The sequence below is a fragment of the Danio aesculapii genome, chromosome 13 (genome assembly GCF_903798145.1).
Source record: "Danio aesculapii chromosome 13, fDanAes4.1, whole genome shotgun sequence".
Lineage (NCBI taxonomy): Eukaryota > Metazoa > Chordata > Actinopteri > Cypriniformes > Danionidae > Danio > Danio aesculapii.
The window spans coordinates 16,694,756-16,718,105 of record NC_079447.1 but is presented as its reverse complement, the minus strand read 5'-3'; the positions used below and the strand labels follow the sequence as shown (position 1 = coordinate 16,718,105).

The following is a 23,350-nucleotide window of genomic DNA, read 5'->3' as shown; positions in this document are numbered from 1 at the left end:
AGGTCATTTACACAGTATGTCTGATAATATTTTTTCTTCTGGATAAAGTTTTATTTGTTTAATTTCAGCTAGAATAAAAGCAGTTTTAATTAAAAAAACAAAATTTAAAGATCAAAATTATTACCCCCTTTTAACTATATATTTTTTCGATAGTCTACAGAACAAACCATCGTTATACAATAACTTGCCTAATTACCTTAACCTGCCTAGTTAAGATTTTAAATGTCACTTTAAGCTGTATAGAAGTGTCTTGAAAAATATCTAGTAAAATATTATTTACTGTCATCATGACAAAGATAAAATAAATCAGTTATTAGAAATGAGTTATTAAAACTATTATGTTTAGAAATGGGTTAAAAAATCTTCTCAGTCAGTTTAATTCATTAAAAAAACCTCTAGTCTAGTAAAGCAGGAGTGTCCAATATGTTTACAGTGAGAGGAATTGTGCTAAACAAACAGTGAGTGGGGTCTTCACCCATAAGCAAAAATAAAAAGATTTAAAAAATCACAACTCAGTCTTGTATGTCCAATTACGACATCTGGTATAATCACTTTATCAAATCTGCTCGTTTTGCATTTTCAGGATGTATTTTTGTATTGTGCACACATACAGACCGTCTTTCCTAGTGAACACCTCCAAACACTTTTGCTTTGAGAGCTTTTTACTATTTGTGTGGATTTTGTTAAATAAAATGACTAAAAACCTCCACAATTCCAGTGTTATGGATGTGACATTTGCAGTAAAAACTCAAAAAATAAATTCACATAGAAAGTTTACAGGTGAAGTCAGAATGAAACAGTCTTGAGTATGTTGAAAAATATCTAGTCAAATATTATTTACTGTCTTCATGACAAAGATAAGAGATGAGTTATTAAAACTATTGTTTACAAATGTGTTGAACAAATCTTCTCTCCGTTAAACAGAAATTGGGGAAAAAATAAACGTGAGTAATAATTCAGGGGGGCTAATAATTGTGACTTAGGGTTAGGGTTAACCTAAACCTAACTGTATATTAGCATTATTTTGAAACATCTGACTATATTTTCTAGAACAACTAACCACAGAGTTAAGGGACCAGAAAAATGTCAATCTGCAAACATGTTTTGTACTTTAAATGAGGAAAATAAACATGCGTTATAGATGTGACCTAAAAAGTATGTAGTATTGCAGTCTACAACATACTTGGTAGAAATTCTGTAAATCAAACTGCACAACCCAAAAGAAACAATGATAAAAGGATAAGCGCTGATTCTCTATAGAACAAAAATAATTGACTGTTTTATTTGACATTTTTGCATTTATGAGGAAAACGTGTCGTTATGGATGTGACACATTTCCGTTATGGATGTGACCGATGTAAAATTACCACTTGTGTGACTTTGGTAAATCAAATATAATAGTTTGAAAACATTAACCAAGACAATTTAGAGTATTTCTAACGTACTGTAAAATACTCGCTTAAACAAAAAACGTATTTTGGTGAAAACATGGCATTTGCATGGAATTGCTCATGATTATGTTGAGCATCTCCAAATGCATTCACATGTTCAATATATTTGTGTGAATAACCAAAAAAGATTTTCACAAACACACAAGAAAACATCCCAAAGTGTTAACAAGTTGTCATTTTATTACAAAAGCTGCATACATTACAACTAAAGCAACGGAAACACTTGAGATATCACAGTAACCTCGCATCTCCCATGTTTTGTCATTTTTAAATACAAAAAGAAACATGTACAAAAGTGCTTACACGGTGCAAGTATCGAATTAAACTTACTTTTAAAAGCGGTAACTGATAAAATTAAAATATTACTCAGAAACTGGAGGAAGTAAAAGCTACACACAAAGAAAAAAAAAAATGACCTGCAGCAGAAAAATATTCACTCAGAGTCATGAGGGCGAGATGCTTCACTCGCACGACTCGGCTGAATAAATAACTCTCACTCACTCACTTTCCCAAAGCTCTTCCCATTAAGCAGGCATTAAAAGCCTGACATTTGAAATCCCGGTTAACAAAAACCTCCGAAGTTAATTACGTTTATTAAAACCGTTCCCTTATTATGGCACTTTCTGAGCTGCAATGCGAACTCAATGGTCTAGCTCTGCACCTTTAACATTGGTTTAAATGTTTAGAATGATTACATTTAATAGGGTTAAAAAACAAACGATTATTGAATGCAGAGCTTGCTTGATTTGCAGAAATCGGCTGTTGTTGAACTGCATGATGTTTGATTATGTTTGTTTGTTTGACGTCTGGGGTCTCTGGCAGGTGGGCAGTGTTATTGCATAAGACTGCAGTGAGATTTCGCACTAAACACAGTCTGCTCATCAGCTCAGCTGTGGTTGTCCAGCGTCGGTGTGGGTCTGAAACAAATGCTCCAGCAGCGGCTCAGAGAAGGTGGAGCTAATAACTGTTCTCGTGTCCTGCCAGGATGTAGAGGTTGCTGTAAGCGGTGGGGTTATCCGTAGGCCGGCTCTCCAAAACAACGACCCTAAAATTGCACAGATGCATTAACTACACAAATCCCATAAGGGGTGGAGGAAAGCGGCGATGATGCAAGTGTGGAGGGGTTGTGTGAGGTTGGTGCGAGCGCGAGGCTGGTCGTGTCCTCAGCAGCAGGCGGCAGATGAAATTACAGCACACAGACACCGGCCTGGCACTGCCAGTGTAAATAAAATATGGAGATCTCAGAGGGAGAGTGAAAGAGAAAGACAGCATGTGCTAACGAGGGTCTTGAGGTGGTACAGGGCCATTGTGAGCGTGGTGTCGATGTATGATGACACTGATATGTTTCTCTGACTCAGAGAAACATGCGGTAGTCAAGTAAAGCTCTGATTATACCTTAAAAAAGGAGGTTTTGGAAGTCAATTTAATGCTGCTTTTATTTCTGTTATTGTATTCTGTTATAGTGGTTTTAAATGCAAGTTTTTTTTATTGTTAGTTCTTTTATTAGTGTTGTTTTTAAATCACAACTCTCAACGCATAATGCTTAGTTAAACAATAAAGATGGCCGAGACAGCCCTTTCTAACATTTGCTGATCTTGTACAATCTTTTTTTGTGTGATTTGCAAGCTACTACTAAATATAATGTTTTGTAGCTGACAAATGTAAAGGGCAAAAAAAAATAAAAATAAAAATAAAGTAAATTAAAATTAAAATGAATATAAATTAAAATATAAAATGAAATTAAAATTAAATTATTATATAATATAAATGAAATTAAAATAAAAAATATAAAATTAAATGAAATTAAAATTAAATTAAATATAATATAAATGAAATTAAATTAAAAAAATTATTAAAATTAAAATATAAAAATATTAATTTTAATGAAATTTAAAAAAATTAAATATAATATGAAACTAAAATATAAATTAAAATTAAAATATAAAATTTAATTAAATATAATATAAATGAAATTAAAATAAAAATATAAAATTAAATAAAAGATTTAAATAAAATATAATATAAATGAAATTAAAATAAAAAATGAAATTAAAATAAAAATCTAAAATTAAATACAAAAATTAAATAACGTTAAATATAATATTTATATTATATTAAATATAATAAAATTTAAATAAAATGTATAATAATATAATATAAATGAAATTAAAATTTAATATAATATAAATGAAATATAATGAAATATAAATATATAAAAAAAAAAATATATATATATATATATATGTATATATATATATATGTGTGTGTGTGTGTGTGTGTGTGTGTGTGTGTGTGTGTGTGTGTGTGTGTGTGTGTGTGCTTAGTACTGTTCACTTATTTTTTCCACATACATTTGATAGTCAAAGTGTATGTATGTGTGTGTATGCTAAAAGCTAAAATATAAGTTATGTAGCCCAAAAATATATTTTTGGAAAGGAAAAAATGAAAATGAAATCTATGCACTACTGTTCCAACACTTAGGTCAGTAAACTTTTGTTTCTTTTCTGCATTAATTTGATCAAAATTCACAATAAATATATTTATTTACTTTCTATATTTAGTTTATATTAATCTTGCTAACATTTTATATTTGCAATGTAAAATTAAATTACATTTAAAACAATATAATGCGCATACACCTTTAATTTATTTTTTTGGTTTTTAGCAATATTAATTTTGTAGGAAATGACTGGCCCAGCTGGGACAGAAGAACAAAACATCGTCGTTGAGCCTGTGTTGGGCTTTGACAGACCTAATTTAACCCTGTACGTCACACAAAGCTCAGGTCCCCCTCATAAACCTGACCCAGGGCTTCCCTCACTATAGAAACAAACCCAGTCGGAACACCACGTTCTCCCGGTTGGCTTTTTTCCTACTCATGTCTCTATTTCTGTCCACCGCATGTGTGGAATTAAAGAGGCTGCATGCAGAGTTTCAGAGAAGATGTGAAGGCGGAGAATAATATTTCCATGATATAACAGAAGAGGAAAAATAGAGATGATGTAAAGCAGCAGAGAGAGACAGAAATAAATAATGTTCAAGATATAACCTGTCAGATCCCAGGAGTCTGAACACTCGGCTTGGGTCTGAAATCTCCTGTGTGACCTGCGGAAGAGCAGAAGACATTCTTTAATAAACAAATGTATACTGCCACATATAAAGTCCTGGCAGAGATCATACTTTAACACCTAAAACACACATTTTGAGACTCAAAATTGATTACTGCAATGTTAACAACTGCTGAATGCACTGGATCTGGAACGATGTAAACCCCCCAATGTTGTGTTTTTTATTTATTTATTTATTTATTTTTCTATTGTTTTTTATTTCATGTCATTAAAAATCTATTTTTGAATGTAAAATGTCAAAAAAAATTATCAATAAAAAATAAATTAACAAAAAAATGTAAAACACACACATACATACATACATAAAATTAGGGTACATTTTTTAAATGCGAAAACAAATTAGATGGTAAAACTGACTGTTCCCCACATTTGAAAACTTTATGCAAAAATAAATATTTCTATGATGAATTGCTACATATTCATTTTGTATTTTTAAAGTTGCTCTATAATGAAAATCTGGGTATACCAAGGCAAAGTAGAATAATAAAAGTTCAGTATATGGAAATGGGCATACTGTGAGCCTCAGACATTACTGTTTCCTCATTTTCACGTAAATTTCATGAGTGTAAACAACGGGTGGGCAATGGGCCAATTAGAAGACAAAACAAACTGACGAGACTCACGAGCCACGCCCTCCACATTTGCATGTATGCCTAATTTGGGTCGTTCATCCCTGACCTGACGAGCAGCCATGTTATCCAGCTCTGAGATCATTACTATGCACGCCTCATTCTGCGTTTGATAGGCTACAACATTTTCTAGTGAGACGACAGTGATCATTTTCCTCCCTTAGTTATTTTAAGCATATATTTCACTCACTATGTATGTGGGCCTTTTATTTTGAAAACGCAAGCACCAAATTGTTTACTGTGCATTACTGGGCAATGACAGCAGGAGACCTGTTTTAAACTCACCTCAGGATGCAAAATTTACAGACTACACGTTTATTCATCTCCACTCCGAAGAGGCATAAGGCATGTTTAGTTGCATCTTTTGTTAATTTATCATGCTAACTGTGAAATTTGACCCGTATGTTTCAACAAACACTCAAATGTCATCTGTTCATGCAGAGGTTGATATCAATTCCTGGCTGTGTTTTCTTTAAATATAGCTTCAAAATACAATGCAATACATCTCCATCACTCTCTTTTGTAAAGTTTAATTAAAATTTAGCCTTTATCCACAACAGATCTTGTAAGCAAAATAGGTTAACGTTACTCTGATTGGGTTAATATTATAGGATTCAGCATACATCATACTGTGCGTGTCTATAAGAGCGGCAAGTCAGAACAAAGCTCATTAATATTCATGACACGAACAATATATGGTCAATCATGGACCTTCTGATTCTATGGGTATTTTATGGAGTAATAAATGAGCTTATAAAACCGTTTCTGGAGATTTATTTTAAATTACCGAGGCCATAAACCTACTATGTAGATATCATAGAACAACTTAACCTATTAAACCAATGCAGTATATGGCACCTTTACAACAGTGATTAGAGACATGTCAGAATGCTATACAACATTTAAACTGATTGGAGTTACTTTTCTTTAAATCCCTTTTCTTTCCAGGTATATGCCTGTCAAAATACAACATAGACTTATTGATCGTCAAAGACCCCAACGACCTACTCAGGCATCAATCCCATTGCAAAAACTTTAAACAATGGCTGACAATATAACACACACGTGTCATGTTCACAAACTACAACAAACGCTAATGCAGGTGCACCACCTGGCAGGTAAAGTTCAACACACACACACTCTTTTGAGGGGTGTAGGTGCCGAGGGCTTTTCATTGGAGTCAGAGAGGAGAAAAACAGCTGAATAATTTAATCCGTTACTCTCTGGCCAGCTGGAGCTTTCTGATTGTACATGAATTTTACATCATCCATCACACCCTGTCATCTGTGCCACACACACGATCATATGTCATAAAGACAGTGCTTCACCTCCAGAAGACCTCTGGCCTTTTATTGTTACACACTTACACAGCCAAGACTCAAGAAACTAAATCTTACAATACTTATGTTACAATATATACACCCGATATGCAACATTAATATCATTTGAAGGGTTGAATGTATGAGTACAAAGTAATACGAGGTAAAACCATCTGCTAAATATTTATGTTTATTGTTCAAAATATTAACATTAATCAGGGTTCCCAAAATTCAGACTTTTTAAAGCACCGTTAATTTTAAATCAAGAAATGTTATTTACTGTACTGAACATTTCACTTACAATTTACATAAAACTGTCAGAGAAATTTGGACCGTTTAAAAAAAGTCATGTTTAAAGAACTTTAAAATGCGGTGAATTCAATACTGGTAACATTCCAAAGTGATTTCTGAAATACTGATCAAACCTGCATTATTTGTCAGTGTTATTGTACAAGATTTAAGTTGAAGATTTTTAATTTAAGAACTTCTAATTTTTTTCATTCTGTTATTGACAGTTAAGTACAATTGTTGACATCAAACCTTAAACAATTTTAATTAAAAATTCAATTCAAGCACTTTCAAGGACTTGTTTGTTCTTAAGTACTTTCCAGGCCTTGAATCTATATGGCTGAAATTCAGATACTTTTAAGTACTTTCAAGAAGTGTGGGAACCCTGATTAATGTTACAAAGTTTAAGCAAAGCTTGGTTTTTAGGATTTCTGAGTTCACCAAGGCTAGCGTTATTTACAGAAACATTACAGTAAAAACAGTAATATATATCACAATATGAAATATTACCACAATTTAAAATAGCTGATATCTAATTTTAATATATATATATATATATATATATATATATATATATATATATATATATATATATATATATATATATATATATATATATATATATAATTATACTTTTTTTACTAATAGCAATTATTCTAGTATTCAGTGTCACATTATCCTTCAGAAATCCATCTAAAATGCTGATTTGCATACTACTATCATCAATGTTTTACATTTATTTATTGTCGATACTGTGGTGCATTAATTATGAATTATTTGATGAATAAAATGTTCAATTGAGAAGCATTTGTTTGGATTGTAACAGCATTAATGAGGATAAAAGATAAGCAAAATCAGTATATTAGACAGATATATATATATATATATATATATATATATATATATTTAATACTATATATTATATATTTTTTTAACATTTGCATGATGCATTCATTCTGAATTATTTGATGAATAAAATGTTTAATAGAGCAGCATTTGTTTGGATTGTTATAGCATTGATGATGATGATAAGAAAAAATAGTAAGCGTAAATCAGTATTTTAGATGAATATATATTTATTTTAACATTTATTTATTGTGGAAAGCATTATGCATTAATTCTGAATTATTTGATGAATAAATTGTTCAATAGAACAGTATTTTTGATTTGTAACAGCATTGATGATGAGAAGAAATAGTAAACAAAATCAGTATATTAGACAAATATATATAGATTTATTTTATACATTTATTGCTGAAAGCATGGTGCATTCATTATAAATTATTTAATGAATAAAATGATCAATAGAGCAGCATTTGTTTGGATTGTAACAGCATTGATGATGATAATAAGAAAACATAATAAGCAAAATCAGCAAACTAGACAGATTGTAAAAAATTTTAAAGCCTTAACCACCATGTTATGAGATCTAGATTCTTTCCGTGCATAAATAATAGTATGATATTATATATAATAAGTGTAGTAAGTTCAGTATAATACGTTCTTTAATTTGTTTTGACAGTTAATTACAGCCTGCTGAAATTGATCAGGTGTGTTAAGTGACAATGGGTGATGAGGTTTACCTCATTTGATTTGAAGTTCTTCCCCTGCATCCCATGTTTCCAGAAGGCCAAAACACTGTCCTGGAGACACACTGACACAAATACACAGAGATATAAGCTTACACACGCACACACACACACACACTTACACAACAGACTTAAAGGTCCCGTGATGTGCTTTGAAATGTGGATTTTTTTTATTCGATGTTTGATGTTATTTCAACTGAAACATGAAGAAATACAGTAGCTCCTCCCCTTCAAAAAAACAGCCAATAGTGTTTAGTTATTATCACAGCTCTGCCAGTAAGAGTGACTGAGCTCAAGCGCATCAAATGACAAGCAAATAAGAAGCGTCTTAATGGGGGTGGGGCATTTCAGACACTAAAGAGCATTTGATTGGTCAAGATTTGATTAGAAACTGAAGTATGAGGTGACATTAAATATTTGATTCATTTAGGCAAAAGTGAAAAACTGCGAGCTTTGGATGTTTATATCAGTTTTATATTTTCCAAATGTGAATTTTGTCACTGTTTTGGAGCACCCTAGCTTATAGATCTCCTTAAAGCTAACAGAGTGAAACTAACATCTGAAATGTTTTATTTAAATTTCACGGGACCCTTTAAAGCCCATTACATCCGAATGAATCAGAAGTCAATCTCTTACCTACGGAGTCAACACAGAAATCAAAGCTCAGCTCAGATGCCAGTTTCTTATTAGACTTCAGCTTTCCATGCAAGTTCACGATTTTGACGTTCTCTAAACACACAGCATTAGAGACATGACAACATTAGCAATCTTCAATAAAATCTGTATTTGCTGTGTTTGGGTAGATTCAGTGTTGGGTCACTCACTGTCCAGGCACACAAGTACGGTGTCTCTCTCCAACTGCGTCACGTGGATTGCATCAACCTGGTTACCACCTACAGCCAGACAAACACACACATACCAAAGCGTTTGTTTACTAGGCTCATTTGACTACTGAATTGGCAAGAAACTAAATCTTGCAGACAATGCATAGGCTATAATATACAGACATATGACACCTCCAACATTAATATCATGGGTTTGCAATCCATTTATACACCTACTTGCTTTGTTTACCAAATAAAGTGAATCTAATTGGATTTGCATTGTAAACATTAAATAAAAGTTAAAAAGATATTATTTTTTATTTCACATATTAAAGGTTTTATGATACTCCCAAAATAATTCTGAAGATATCCACAGTATTACCAAAATTCTCTGCAGAAATAGCAAAAAATGTCCGCAGATTCCGTCTGGCCCTACCAATAATCTATAAAATATATTCTTTAGTGTTTTCCTAGAAGCAGAAAAAACCACATGTTTTGAACAACTTGATGGTGAGTAAATCTTTATTTTTGAGTGAACCATCCCTTTAATTTATCCAGAATCTGCAGCTTCAGAAGCATTTACATGTATTAATTTACCAGACGCTTTTAATCAATATTTATATATTTATTTAGAGGAATGCACAGATCTCGATACTTGGATCGGATATCCGTTCGATACTGCATATTTTTGCTGGATCAGGTATCGGCCAGCTGGTACCGACACAAGTGCGATCTTGCGCAAGCGCTATATTCTGTGTAATTTATAAGCCAACAAAAGCCATGAAGGCAGCCTATTATAAGGCACTAGAAAGTTGTCATGTAGGCCTACTATATCTCAAATGTTCTGAAGCCATTCTATAGTTTAATGTGAAGCACAGATGAATATTCACGTGCTTAAATTCATGTTCAGTTCAGCGCTTCCCTCCGTTGCACCTGTCAATCATTCATTTACAATTTAAACTGCGTGTTGCGTTCATGACAACACGAAAAACTTTCTTCAAGACAATTTGGTCCTGTTAGTTTAAATAATCAGTGGAGAAATGCATTTAGCATTGCATTAAATGGGTTAATTTTGACCTGCAACAAGGAGTTCATTGCTGTTTCTAAATCATGTTGCGCTGTATCTGTTAGATCAGCAGATAGCATTCGCAATACCGGAGTAGAAAGGGTTATTACTTGCTCTTCACACACAAAGTAGGCCTACCTAAAATTTTTCATTAGAAATTGCTCAATAATACATTGGGCAGAACCTCAACACATTGATTTCTTCCCTCTGTGCTGCTGTTTTGAAAGTGTCCGCAGATACAGGAGGGCTGCGCGCTGTTTCTCAGATGCATCAAGCACTTCATTCATGCATCCAGTTGAGCAGACGCGATGTGCGTTGCTTCGTTAGATTGTTCTCACGTTGAGTTTCTGTTCTCTCATCCTTCCGACTCAGTTTATTCTTCCGAGGGGAATACTTTAAGTGCTGTGAACAGTATGTAAGGCCTGGCTCACTGTGGTCAAAGTAGTAAGTAAATTAATACAAGTGAAACTGAGGGCGCAATATAAATTTAATATGTAAAACTTTAGTAAAAGGAAAAGTTTAGTTTAGTCTGTGTCAAACCTGCAGGAAAATATCAGGCTTTGCTGAAAGGCTGCTTATTTTACCATCGATTAGTGTTAATAGTGGTAGCCTATTGCAGATTTCAAAGGAAAATCTTATGATTAAAGAAGTAAATAAGCTGGACCACAACAGATCAATGTCATCAGTTTACAGCAAGCATCATGTTTTTTTAGTTAGATTGTGTCATCTGTCATATACAGTGGGCCTATAGGTCTGTTATTTTTACTAAAGCTATATTATTTAAAATTATCTCCAGAACTATAGAAACTGTATTATGTTTAAGAAACAAAAAGAGAAAAAAAAGGCACAGTATTGGGATCGGATCTGTATCGGTCGATACTCGGATCGGTTCCAAAAAAATGGTATCGGTGCATCTCTATTTATTCATCCAGAATCCATTTATTTTATTTTTATAGTGTCTTACAAATGAGGTTTACAGAACCACTTAAGATAACCAGAGAGCAGCAATATAAGATGATATGACAAGTCTTAGTTTAGCCAACAGTGAGAAACAGTGTATCTCCCACAGGTGGTTTTGTCAACGCTACTCACCTATGTGAAGCACACTCAGAATTGCAAAATGTTTTTAAGAAAGTGTCTGGTGCATATGGAGAGAAAAATGGCATCTCCCCTATGCTTGTGTATGTTGTACCTGATCCGACTTCAGTGAACCAGGAGGAGCAGGAATTGAGGTTGATGGTCTGAAAGCGAACCACCTGCCCCGGCTCTGAGCCCTGACTAACGGCCACACACACCAGAGGATACTCCTGCTCCGGGACCACGAGCATCTCAAACACACGCAGAGGACTGGGCAATGGGAAATCGAAGTGCTGCAAAGAAGAGGAAGATTAAAACACTTCATAACCCAATATGCCATGATTTGTATTTGAACCATTTATGTTGATGTTCGTCCAACCTTTATAAGCATGAATCTCTGCATGGGTTCGTACCACTGCAGCAAAACAATCCCAGACAGCAAAGCTCCGCAGAGATACTTGTGGCCTGTATATGGGTTCCGCACTGACAGAAAGAGAGCAGAAAATCTAACTCAAGAGTGTGCGTGTGTGTGTGAGTGTGTGTACTGAAGTGTGCGTTTAAAGCTTTACCAATGCAACACTTGTGGCATCCCTTGGTGTCTGGGATCTTGGTGGTAAGAGCAAATCTCCTGTGAAGCAGGAATTTTATGGTAAATTATGCAGAATTGTTTGCAACTAGCTCTAAATTAAACCAAAATGCTACACGGCGTACCTTAATAATTAATACTTTTAAAATTAGCATGTATATGTATAAATACAAAACAACAAAAGTTAATTGCCATTGCTGAAACAGATCTGTGAGACAGATTGCTTTAGAATAGGGGTGTCAAATGTACGGCCCACAAATGGTTTAATATGGCCCACGGGTGATTCTGTGAAGTATAAATATGAGCTGCAGTTTTTGAATATATATCCAGAAGCCTGAATCAGCATCAGTATGACAGCCTGCTCAGAGAGAAAGACCACATCTATGCCCTGCTATACCAGAGTGAGGTGTTCTCACAAGGAAACGTGACTATTTCACATTTTGTCAGTTTAGTGGCTTATTCATACAAGTTTAGTCATACAAAAATGAAAATAAAAAATGGAAAAAAAGGAGGCATGGCACCCAAATATACCCTAAACCCAACCATCATTGGTGGATAAGCAAATTGTATGAATGAGATTGTGCGAATTCATATGAATTAGTCACTAAATCAAAAAGTTACGAATTGCCGTGAGTTTGTGTTGTCCTCAGGCTCCAGCTTTATGTTTTAGGTTGATCATATTAAAACAAAGAAAACAATCTGAAGTTTTCCTCCATGTGGCCCCTTAAGCTAAAATGAGTTTGACACCCCTGATTATAGAAGAAACTTAAATAAGTAGCAAAAGTACTGCAAAAAAAGTAAATGAGAATATGTACATGTGACATTTATTAAAACTGAAGGAAATAATAGTTAATTCAATATTATTTATTCATTCATTTTCCTTCAGCTTAGTCCCTTTATTCATCAGGGGTCGTCACAGTGGAATGAACCGACAACTTATTCAGTATATGTTTTACACAGCAGATGCCCTTCCATCTGCAACCTAGTACTGGGAAACATCCATACACACGCATTTACACACATACACTACGGCCATTTTAGTTTATTCAATTCACCTATACCGCATGTCTTTGGACTGTGGGGGAAACCGGAGCACCAGGAGGAAACATGGGGAGAACATGCAAACTCCACACAGAATTGCCAACTGACCCACCCGGGACTCAAACCTGCGACCTTCTAGCTATGAGGTGACAGGGCTAACCACTAATGCTAATTCAATATTAATAAACACTAAAATGCATATTACAATAGCAAATGGCAGAGGCACAAGTATATCTCTAGAGCCTAGTCATATAGATAATAACAAAATAAAAAAAATAAATTTTTATATATAAATGTTTAATATTTATCTGTTTAATTGAATGTATAATGTGCTCCATAATATAATCTTTAAAAATAATATACATCTCTGAATGTACAAGTACATAATTTTCCCCAATTCTTTGGGCTGGTGTATACTTAGGACCAATCCCAATTCTACTTTTGTACCCCTACCCCTTGGCCCTTGAAACAGAGTGTGGAGAGAAAGGCATTCAAAATCTACCCCTAAGAAATGGGACAGCACTACAACACCTGCACACGTCATCAGATGTCATCGCGATCTCTTACTTCATATGAGATCGACGATAGCGACTGCTGTAGTTATTCCAGTTGTGCTATTTTTTGGTATTTATCTTCAGGAAATCATGGGTATCATGTTATCATAATGATATAATTTGGCAATAACATCGTAACTGTACTGTGCATTTACACCATGGCCATATTCATCTATGTAAACACACGAAAACAGCATTAACGTTATACCAGACACTGTAAAAAGGTCATTCCCAGCCACTAGACTTTTCTGACAGGGTATTCGGGTGTTTTCGAGTGTCAGAATGTTGTGGGACTGCTGTACAAGAGTTATTGTTATGGATTATAGATAGTGAAATTAGCAGTTATTATTTTAGCATTTTTTTAAAAGCATAACGATAAAACACGAACGCCGTTATCAATGTATTAAAACATGTACTTGTTGGTTGTAAAAATTCCTAATGACAATAAAAACTAATTTGTGCATTTCCCTACTTTCGTGTGTAGCCATGATACTGTTGTAGCTGGTGTATTCTGTGAAATTTTATTACCCCTTGGTTTAGAGTGTGGTCCTGAAAAATCTACATTTCAATGGCTCTCTAGCCCTTCCCCTTAGCTATACGCCTTAACGTGAACGCGCAAAACATGGGGTAGGGGGCAAGGATTGAGATTGGGCCTTATTCATTTATACACAGTAATAAAAATGTTTTAATCAGAAATGTTTTTTTTTTTTTTAATAATAATTTTTTAGGGGTTTTTACACCATTTATTTGGATAGGATAGTGGAAGTTACAGACAGGAAAGTATTAGGAGTAGAGAGAGGGGAAGGGTCAGCATAGGACCTCGAGACGGGAATTGAACTCGGGTCACAAGGAGCACCATGGTGCTATATGTCGGCGCACTTAACCATTAAGCTATTAGCACCGACATCAATAATATAATAAATATAAATAGAATTTATATAATAAATAATAATACATTCAATAAGATAAATATAATAAAAATAAATAAATATAATAAAAGAAAATATTTTTTAATCTTATTTAAAATTAGAATGTTTTGACCCTCATTTGTAAGAATTTCTTAAGGAACTACACTTCTAAAGAAAATCTTACAATACTTATAGCATTTATTACTTTTATAATACTACTAAAATCTAAATAAACATGTTGTAAAAAGGGTGCTGTGTGTTTGTACCTGGGCAGTATCTTGTCAGGGAATCTGTGGGTGTGAAACTGAGTGGCCAGTCCAGGTTTCCTGAGCTGCTCAAACAGCCCAATCAGATTATGCGAATACAACTGAAACGTCTTCCCTTTAAATGAGAGATAACACACATCACACGCAGGGCAAATGACCACACACAGGACATCCTACGCATTACACAACTCGTGACGTTTGTGCTGAAGAAAATGGGAAACAACAGTCATTACACCCTGCACGAAGACAAGCTCAGCTGTGTAGTTACGCAAGTTGAACCCAAATCAGAATCAGAGTAAGAATGAGCCCAGAAAGGTGATGTGATATTAGCTGTGTGCGTGTGTGCCGTACAGGACAGAGGGTTGCCTTTTTACCTTCTGATTATGGTGATTTAGGCGTTAGAAGAGCCAGCAAAGCAGTAAAATCAACCGTGAACACAGAGAGACAGACAGAAAGACAGAAGAGGCCCATGAAGCAACCGCAGAGAATCTCAGTAACAAAGACAGAAAGAAGAGCCTCTCCCATTATTCTAACTCACCTGATAATGACATCAGATTATTATTGATTATGTACAGCCATGTGCACCGTCGGGGAAACAGCTAAAAAAGATCAACGTCGTAGGTTAAGAGTGCTTTTTGGTGCAGTGATCTGTTTGGGGTGGAGGGTAAACGTGAAAAAAAGTTGTACCTGCTCCATGGTGGCTTCATGCAGCTCGTTCAGGTTGAGAGTGTAGATGCCATCTTCAGTGCCAAATATCAGATACTGGTCTAAAAAAAAATTTTTTTTTTTAAAGTTGAATTTGATATTACATTCAATTTTACACCATTTATAAATCTGTGGTCAGCATAAGGCAACGTTCTGACTGCAAGGCTTAGTCCTCAAATCATATTTTTTCTCAGATCTGATGTTTTTGCATAGCTATTCACATTGTTGTTATAAATGTGGCCAATATCAGATTTGCAGTGTGAACATCATGGTCCTAAATTGACCCTCATGCACAAAAGTAGTTACGGACAGCACAAAATGTCTAATTATGCACACAATGTGTATACTGTATAAGGCACGTTGTTAGATTATGCTTAATATGATCATTGCCCTTTTCACAGACAACCGTGGTGTATTTCATGAACGGTAAAGGTTTGTCCTGCTACTACTAATGTGTATTTCGGCATTTGAATCCTAAAATAATTGCGATAGAAAACACTGATCATTTGTGATTTATGACAACTGCGATGCGTGTCTTTCTGACCACCGGTGTAAGTGAACTTATCAAGGGTTAATGAGCAGCCGCAGACTGAACTGTGAAGGCGGAGTTGGTTTATCTCTGTTTGCCGAGTTATTTCATTTTACCTTGTTAGAAACAACAGGCACGTGCAGAAGGGGGGTTTGGGTGCTTTTTTTCTCTCTGAGAGAAAGTTCATCCTTAAAATAAAAGTGCCCCCTCCTTTGCGCATAGATCCCCTATCCGCAACACCCCCCAACGCTCTGCTGCTTCTCAATCAAAGCATGCCCCAATCGTTAACCAGATTGGTTAACAAGCACCAGTTTTGCCTTCAAATTTTTTTTCAGAATGAACCAACTTTCTGTGGTAAAGTAATTGCCCTCTGTGCCCTTCTACTATGCTCCTGAGGAGAAGATGATGTTTGCAGTACAGCATGATGACGCATGTCGCTCAAAGATCATGTAAAAGTCACATGAAATCCAACATAACTGTTTACACTGCGGTCGCAATTCAAAACATCAGATCTGTGTTTGATTTAATACTGCATATGAAAGTGGCACCAATCTGATTTAAAAAGATCAGATTCCATGCTGTTTGGGCAGTTCACACTGTCAAGACAAAAACAGATCTGAGTCACACGTGGGCAAAAAATAAAAATCTGATTCGGGCCACATTTGCCTGCAGTGTGAATGTAGCCTAATTTTCTTTTTTTTAAGAAATGTATTTTTTTTAATTTATCAAGGATGCATTATATGGTGAAGTGACAGTCAGTGATTTTTCAATCACTAAAGCCCCTAAAGTAACGTGCAAAACAAATGATAATAATAAAGACTTTGACGTACTATGACGTGCATATTGTGCATATATGACACTCTCGCGTGTGCATGACATAGACATACACTACCGGTCAAAGGTTTAGGGTTAGTTTTTTAAATTATTTTTATTATTAATTTTATTTAATAATTTAAATTAAATTATTCTGTTCATCAAGGCGGCATTTACTAAATGTAAAAAAAAAATGCATGCAAAAGTCTTCTTTAGGGGCTCTGTAGAATCCCAATATTTATATATACATAAAAAAATATTTTAGTCATCAAATTCTTTTATTTTTCTCTCTGACTCTGTTATTCTCTCTCGTTCAGAATTCTACATACTGCATTAGACTAAGATTATATTTTATTTATTATACATAAAAATTTAAGAGCTTTTTAAATTTAACATCTTTATTTATTAATAACCTTATTATGTAATGTAATGTAATGTGTGTATTTATTTAACGCATTTATTGTGTATGGCCATACACCCAAAGCGCTTCACAATCATGAGAGGGGTCTCTCCACACCACCACCAGTGTGCAGCATCAACTTGGATGGTGTGACGGCAGCCACAGGACAAAGGTGCCAATGCGCTCACCACACACCAGCTATAGGTGGAGTGGAGAGATCGTGATACAGCCAATTCAGTGGATGGGGATGATTGGTAGGCCATGATTGGTAAGGGCCAATGGAGGGAATTTGGCCAGGATAAGTTGGGTAATAATTCAGGAGGGCTAATTGAATTAAATTAAAATAAACAGAGAGTGAGCGAGAGAAAATGTTAATCCTAAAACGATGATTGTTAAATGTACAGTTTATTCTGATCTATTATTTTTTTTACGGATATATATGAATATTATGATATATTGAATAATATATGAGATATTAAATAATAATATGATCTACTGAAAAATCTGATATATTATTTATATATATTTTTTATTTTATATTTTTTAATGAGGCAACTGTTATAAGTGTTTAATTTCTAAATTTATTAACTATCAATACATTACCTTTGGTATCTGGGTGAATCCATGATGTGGCACAGTTAATTTTAAGTGGACAACCGTCAAAAACCTTCGAGAAACAAGCTCCCATCTGCAGATACAAACACAGGTATACATGTCAGCTTATGAGAGTACAAAACAGAACAAAATCTGTGCAAATGCTGACAAATGAGATATTATCATGTAGTAAGTGACGTAAGTGATGACGATGTTACTCACCAAGACTTTAGGAGTGGGCGGCAGGCCATTAATAGCAGGTTTCTAAAAAAAGGGAAAGAAAAATGAGTGGAGGAGCCACATTCTGTCTGCGTCATACTCTTCACAGCATGACACACTCCTACCCACACACACACAGACACACACTTGTACACTTACACTTACAGGGAAATCTTTTCTCTCTTTCCTCTGTGGCCGACCAGGAGGCGACTTTGAAACGTCTCCATTTACACTTCCGTCTGAATCTTCCTCTACAGAGAGTGAGAGAAGAAAAGTGAAACATTCAACCAGTTATTAGGACTTTCTGAAATATGTGATTGACATTCAGCTGTCAAATCTTTGTTCTATTGATCATTATCTATTATAATAATTCAGAAAGGAAACTGTCCTCCACACAATCCCAGAAATAAAGGGGAATTAAACTCTCAGAAATAACCCAGAAATAAACACTCACTGGGGTAGTATCTTTTTAAAAGGAACACTTCCTCATACTCTTTACGAACAAAAATGTTCCAATATTGACCTTTTAGATACCAATGTGTATCTTTAAAAATGTACCGCCCCGGGGACAGCTTTTGTACTTTTATTTCTGAGAGTGCATTGTGCTACATCAGGGATGTACATCAGCCCTGCAGTTTAGTTCCAACTCTACTCCAATACACTAACCTAGAGGTTTAAAACAAGCCTGAAGGACTCAATAAGTTTGATCAGGTGTGTTTAATGTCTTTAAAGCTAAACTGTGCAGAGCTGTGAGTTCTTGTTGTTCTCACATAAAATGATTAAATCATTATTTCATGTCAGTTTACTTGGAAATTGACCACACAACCAACATGATCATGTTAATAACGCTGTTAATATTTTGTGAAATAATGACCAACTAATCAGTCTAGGGTCAGAATGTTTTTTTTAGTTTGTTTGTTTGAAAACAATTAAATTAATACTGTATTTCAGCACGGATGAAGCTGCATTATATTTATCTAAAGTAAAGATGTAAACAGATTAGAGACGGTGAATTTTCTAGAAAAAAAAATTTTCTCATCAAAAAGCTTTAATAAGAATAAGGCTACATTTACACTGCAGATCTTGATGATGATCAATTCCAATTTTGTGACTGTTTCTGATTTTTTTTTATGTCCCACTTACAGTATCTTTTAAAAGTGACTCATATCCTGTGTCTGCATTTACACAACACACGGCAAAGGTACAATGACATGAAGGGGAAAAAAAAAAAAAAAAAAAAAAAAAAGAGCACTGACTGACATCTGATAATAAGAGTGCTCTTTTCTCCATTCCTCTATTTAAGTTTTTTGACGAGTTGTTTTGCTATAATTTATGACAGATCACTTCTGATTTGGCCATACTCTTTTAATTTAGTTTATTTTTTTAAGCAGTGGGTATTTTAATGTCATGTCCATAGCGTGATTTATGCAATAGTTTTATATTAGTTTATATTGTTTACGTGGCGGATGCTCGCACTTGTGCTCTCTCTCTTCGATTAACATGCTTAAATGCACTAACTTGTGCCACATGGCAATATAAAAGCTTTTTTGTCCTTGTATATGAGAATTAAGGTTTGGGACTTAAGTCTGTTCCGAAATAAAAACATCACAGTTTACGTCATTCGCTATCTTTTCCAATCTACCTGCTTACACTGCAGACACGAGGACATCGGATAAATTTCCACATATGAACGAGGCCTGAATCTGATTTGAGTGAATAGAAATCCATGTGATTTTTTTCCTGCTTACCCTACTGAAAAAACTGCTTAAACCAGCCTAAACTAGTTGGCTGGTTTTAGCTGGTCGACCAGCCTGGTTTTAGAGGGGTTTTGGCCACTTTCAGGCTAGTTTCCAGTCATGACCAGCTAAAAAATGACCAGCTAAAACTAGCTAAAATTGCTGAGATTGACCAGGCTGGTTTAAGCTGGACATAGCAGGTTTTGGCTGGCCTCTCAGCCTTGCTAGGCTGGACAAGCTGGTTTTAGCTGGTCATTTTCCAGCCTGGCTAAGACCAGCTAAGACCAGGCTGGAAATGGCTGGAAACCAGCCTGGAAGTGGCCAAAACCCCTCTAAAACCAGCCTGGTTGACCAGCTAAAATCAGCCAACCAGCATAGGATGGTTTAGGATGTTTTATTCAGTAGAGTACACATACATGGGCCAAATTCGATCTGTGCAACATAGGAGAAAACACTTGTAATTGGGTCAATTTAACCATGCAGTATAAAAGCAGCCTTAGGGGCCGAACACACCGAACGCACTTTTACGTTCCAAAAATGTGGGGCGCATCACACTGCCTTTTTTGTTGACAAGACAAAGAGAAGCGCGGTGTTGGTTTCTTATGTCACTAGGCACTGACTGAATCAGCTGCGTATTGTGCATGAGCGCTGCTGTTGATGTTGTTATAATTGTAATATTTAATAATACTGTGATATTCAAGATTTGTAAAGTCATACAGCTCTGGAAAACTTAAAACAGTGACCACTAGTCTCTCCTCCATCTTTAAAAGTCTCTGTTGTCATCTTGAAAACACAAACGCTGCTGTCACCTCAACGGAAACCCCGCCTCTGCTTTCATTTGATTGGAGAATAAAAAAGATGCGACTGACGTAACGCGCTTTTTCTGCTCAGAGTTTACATTTTTCAACTGCGACAGCACGCAACAGCAAAAACGCAAGGCGCAGCAGTTGGTTAAACACAGGCGCACAGGGGGGCATAAGAAGCGCGCAAAACACTCACGGCCGTTAGTAAATCATTCAAAAGATGCGCACCTCAACACAAAGCTCGTTCGATGTGATAGGCCCCTTAGAGTTGCTCAGACACTTAATTTGTTTTCAGTGAATCTGTTATGATAACAGATTATTCAGAATGTCTGCCATTTTGTCCATTATTTTTTTGAAAACAGTAACACAATTTTCAGACAAATGCAAATACCTACATGTGAGTTGTTCACAAAGTCATGAAGTTATGCATATAAACAGGATCTGAAGAATGAATGTGTGTCTTACCGTGGTCTGTGGTGTGTGAGAGCAGTCCAGGGCTGCTGACGCTCACAGACAGATAGTCTGAATTTGTGTGCTCCGCGTTGCTCCCTCTCTCAGGTGTGCTCTGTCTGCGGGCCACCGGCACTGGCCCATTATCAGATCCTGGAAACCGCCGCACCGTCTGACAGCCATCGGCCAAACCGAACTCATCAGACACACTACTCGACCGAGCCTGAGATGGCTGAGGGGCACCAGAACATCAAATACAGGCCAAGACATATAAATATAGCCATGTGTCAATACAGACATTCTCAAAGTTACCTTAGGAGGAAGAGGTGGCGGTGTTCCCTTTGCAAGTGTTGAACTGAGAGGACGGAGAAAAAACAAAACAATGATTTAGTTGCTTGTTGTTTGTGATAAATGAATATAAATTTATACACACACTAGTTTTACTTCTATAAACACATTTACAGTATATTTTATCATTTAAAAAGTGTTGGAGTAAATGTTTTGTGCAATTAAAATTAAACAAACTAAATGTGCAAGACAAGTGTTGAACAAGAGAGATCCATGAGTATTTGTATAGTATCAATATCAAGCCACTTCTTATATATGGTACAGTTCAGCACAGGTCTGCTTGCTTCAGTTTGGTCATCTCTATTTGTATTTCCACTGCAGTTTAGTACCATTTAAAAGTAGGTGGGATTATTGCTATAGTTGCACCACCTCTGCTGTGACATCATCGAAAAACGTGACACAAACCAACCCACAAATGTAATGGATGCAACAAATGAAATGGTGTTCTTAAGCAGTGGCTGCTGCTGAGTACATTTACATTACATGTGCATTCAGACATTTAGAAGGCACTTTTGTCTGAAGACTTACAATTGAGGAGGCATTCAGTAATTCAACACGAAGAGGCAATACACACAAGAAGTGTTAATTATACAAAGGAACTGTCAGTGTTTAGAGAATTAGGTGGTAGAGAAAGGTTTTTATTCTTTTTAACAGAGAGATTAGAGTTCTACAGATGGTTTGTCAAGCCCACTCACCTGTGTGAAGCACACTTAATAAATGCATAGTGTATAATTTTTTGAAAGAATGTGTCTAGTGTTGGATAAAGTGTCAGAGAGATGAAATAATGCGTTTTCTACAGGTGGTTTGTCAAGCCCACTCACCAGTGTGAGGCATACTCAAACTATTTAAATATAGCAAGTCTTGTATCTCTTGTCGAAAATCCAATGACCATCAGGGCTCGCAAAATTTGGTAGCCCGAAGTCCCGGGGCCATTGTTTTTTCAGTCGGGCCACCAAAATCTATTTAGATAGCTCGTCGGGCTTCAGGCTACCAGATTTTGTGAGCCCTGACACTGCTAGTGATGCTGGTTGTGACAATTCTCTTGGACCAGCATTGCATCTATGTCATGTTCTGGAGATAGTACAGCTCGTTTGGAACCTCACCCGAGGTGGTACTAAAAAAGTACCAGGCAGGGATGGGCAGCATTTATGATACAAGTATTTCAAATACAAAATTGTATTTTGTAATTTGTATTTAATAGGGATGATGAAAATGGTTCAATATTTTGTTTCAAAATACTTTAGTGTCCTATATTTTTGTGTTTTTAAAATACTGTGAAATAATTGGTAAGAAGTCTACTGGATGACATCATAAATATGCGGCCTCTGATTGGTGCTTTCTCAGTTATTTGCCTAGGACTGAGATCAGACCAGAAAATTGATTAATACTGAAGGCGGTGGTCAATGATTGGCACATAGATGGAATTATTCAACACACATAAAGAAAACATCAGACAAATGACATAGGTAGGATTTAGAGCAAGGTCACAATCATTGAAAATAGTATACTGCACAATGCTAAGACCAATAATATTTAATGGCAGTATAGTGTAAAATTCATTTGCTTAGGAAATGAGATGGACTAAAATATCAGTCCAAAAACATAAATATGGAGCCTACAGCACATAATCTCAAAGAGAAACAAAGGTTTATGAATAGCTACTCGTGTGCAGGAGTAGAGGTGAATGAGTTGGCAGGGAAGCGTACTTTAACTTAGAGAAACGCTAATGCTGTTAAACATTGTTTACTTCACTAAGTTAATTTAATGGTGAAGGGACTCATCCAATAGGCCTATTGATCGAAGGTTTGTGAAGAAATTTCATGGTACCTCGTAATAGTATTTTGTAGTATTTTTAAAATGCAGTATTTTATTTTGATACTTGTTTTGGCTGCTGTATTTTGTAGTTTATTTTGATACATGTAAACTGAGGTATTTGGTATTTATTTTAAAATACATTTCAATGTGTTTTTATCCAACCTTGGTACCAGGTATTACTGTAGTTATTGGAATGCAGTGAAAATGCCCCC

The 23,350-nt window shown here is 35.3% G+C and overlaps 1 protein-coding gene across 6 annotated transcripts in view; it reads right to left on the bottom strand.

Annotated features, from left to right (window-relative positions):
• Positions 1–1,611: 1,611 nt before the first annotated feature.
• The window catches only part of map4k5 (mitogen-activated protein kinase kinase kinase kinase 5), a 55,064-nt gene continuing 33,325 nt past the window's right edge, over positions 1,612–23,350 (bottom strand). For 3 of the 6 annotated variants that reach the window (XM_056470468.1, XM_056470473.1, XM_056470469.1), the window contains 16 exons: positions 21,288–21,330; positions 20,991–21,207; positions 18,146–18,237; positions 17,990–18,031; positions 17,777–17,861; positions 15,414–15,493; positions 15,265–15,325; positions 14,727–14,844; positions 11,941–11,999; positions 11,751–11,854; positions 11,487–11,664; positions 9,229–9,297; positions 9,041–9,133; positions 8,399–8,469; positions 4,501–4,556; positions 1,612–2,496 (listed from right to left, as the gene is read on the bottom strand). In XM_056470468.1, the coding sequence (XP_056326443.1) occupies positions 2,409–2,496; positions 4,501–4,556; positions 8,399–8,469; positions 9,041–9,133; positions 9,229–9,297; positions 11,487–11,664; positions 11,751–11,854; positions 11,941–11,999; positions 14,727–14,844; positions 15,265–15,325; positions 15,414–15,493; positions 17,777–17,861; positions 17,990–18,031; positions 18,146–18,237; positions 20,991–21,207; positions 21,288–21,330 (1,456 nt within the window). In that variant the 3' untranslated portion in view covers positions 1,612–2,408. The remainder of the gene's footprint in view (positions 2,497–4,500; positions 4,557–8,398; positions 8,470–9,040; positions 9,134–9,228; positions 9,298–11,486; positions 11,665–11,750; positions 11,855–11,940; positions 12,000–14,726; positions 14,845–15,264; positions 15,326–15,413; positions 15,494–17,776; positions 17,862–17,989; positions 18,032–18,145; positions 18,238–20,990; positions 21,208–21,287; positions 21,331–23,350) is intronic. The other 3 variants (XM_056470470.1, XM_056470471.1, XM_056470472.1) reach the window with 3 other exon arrangements.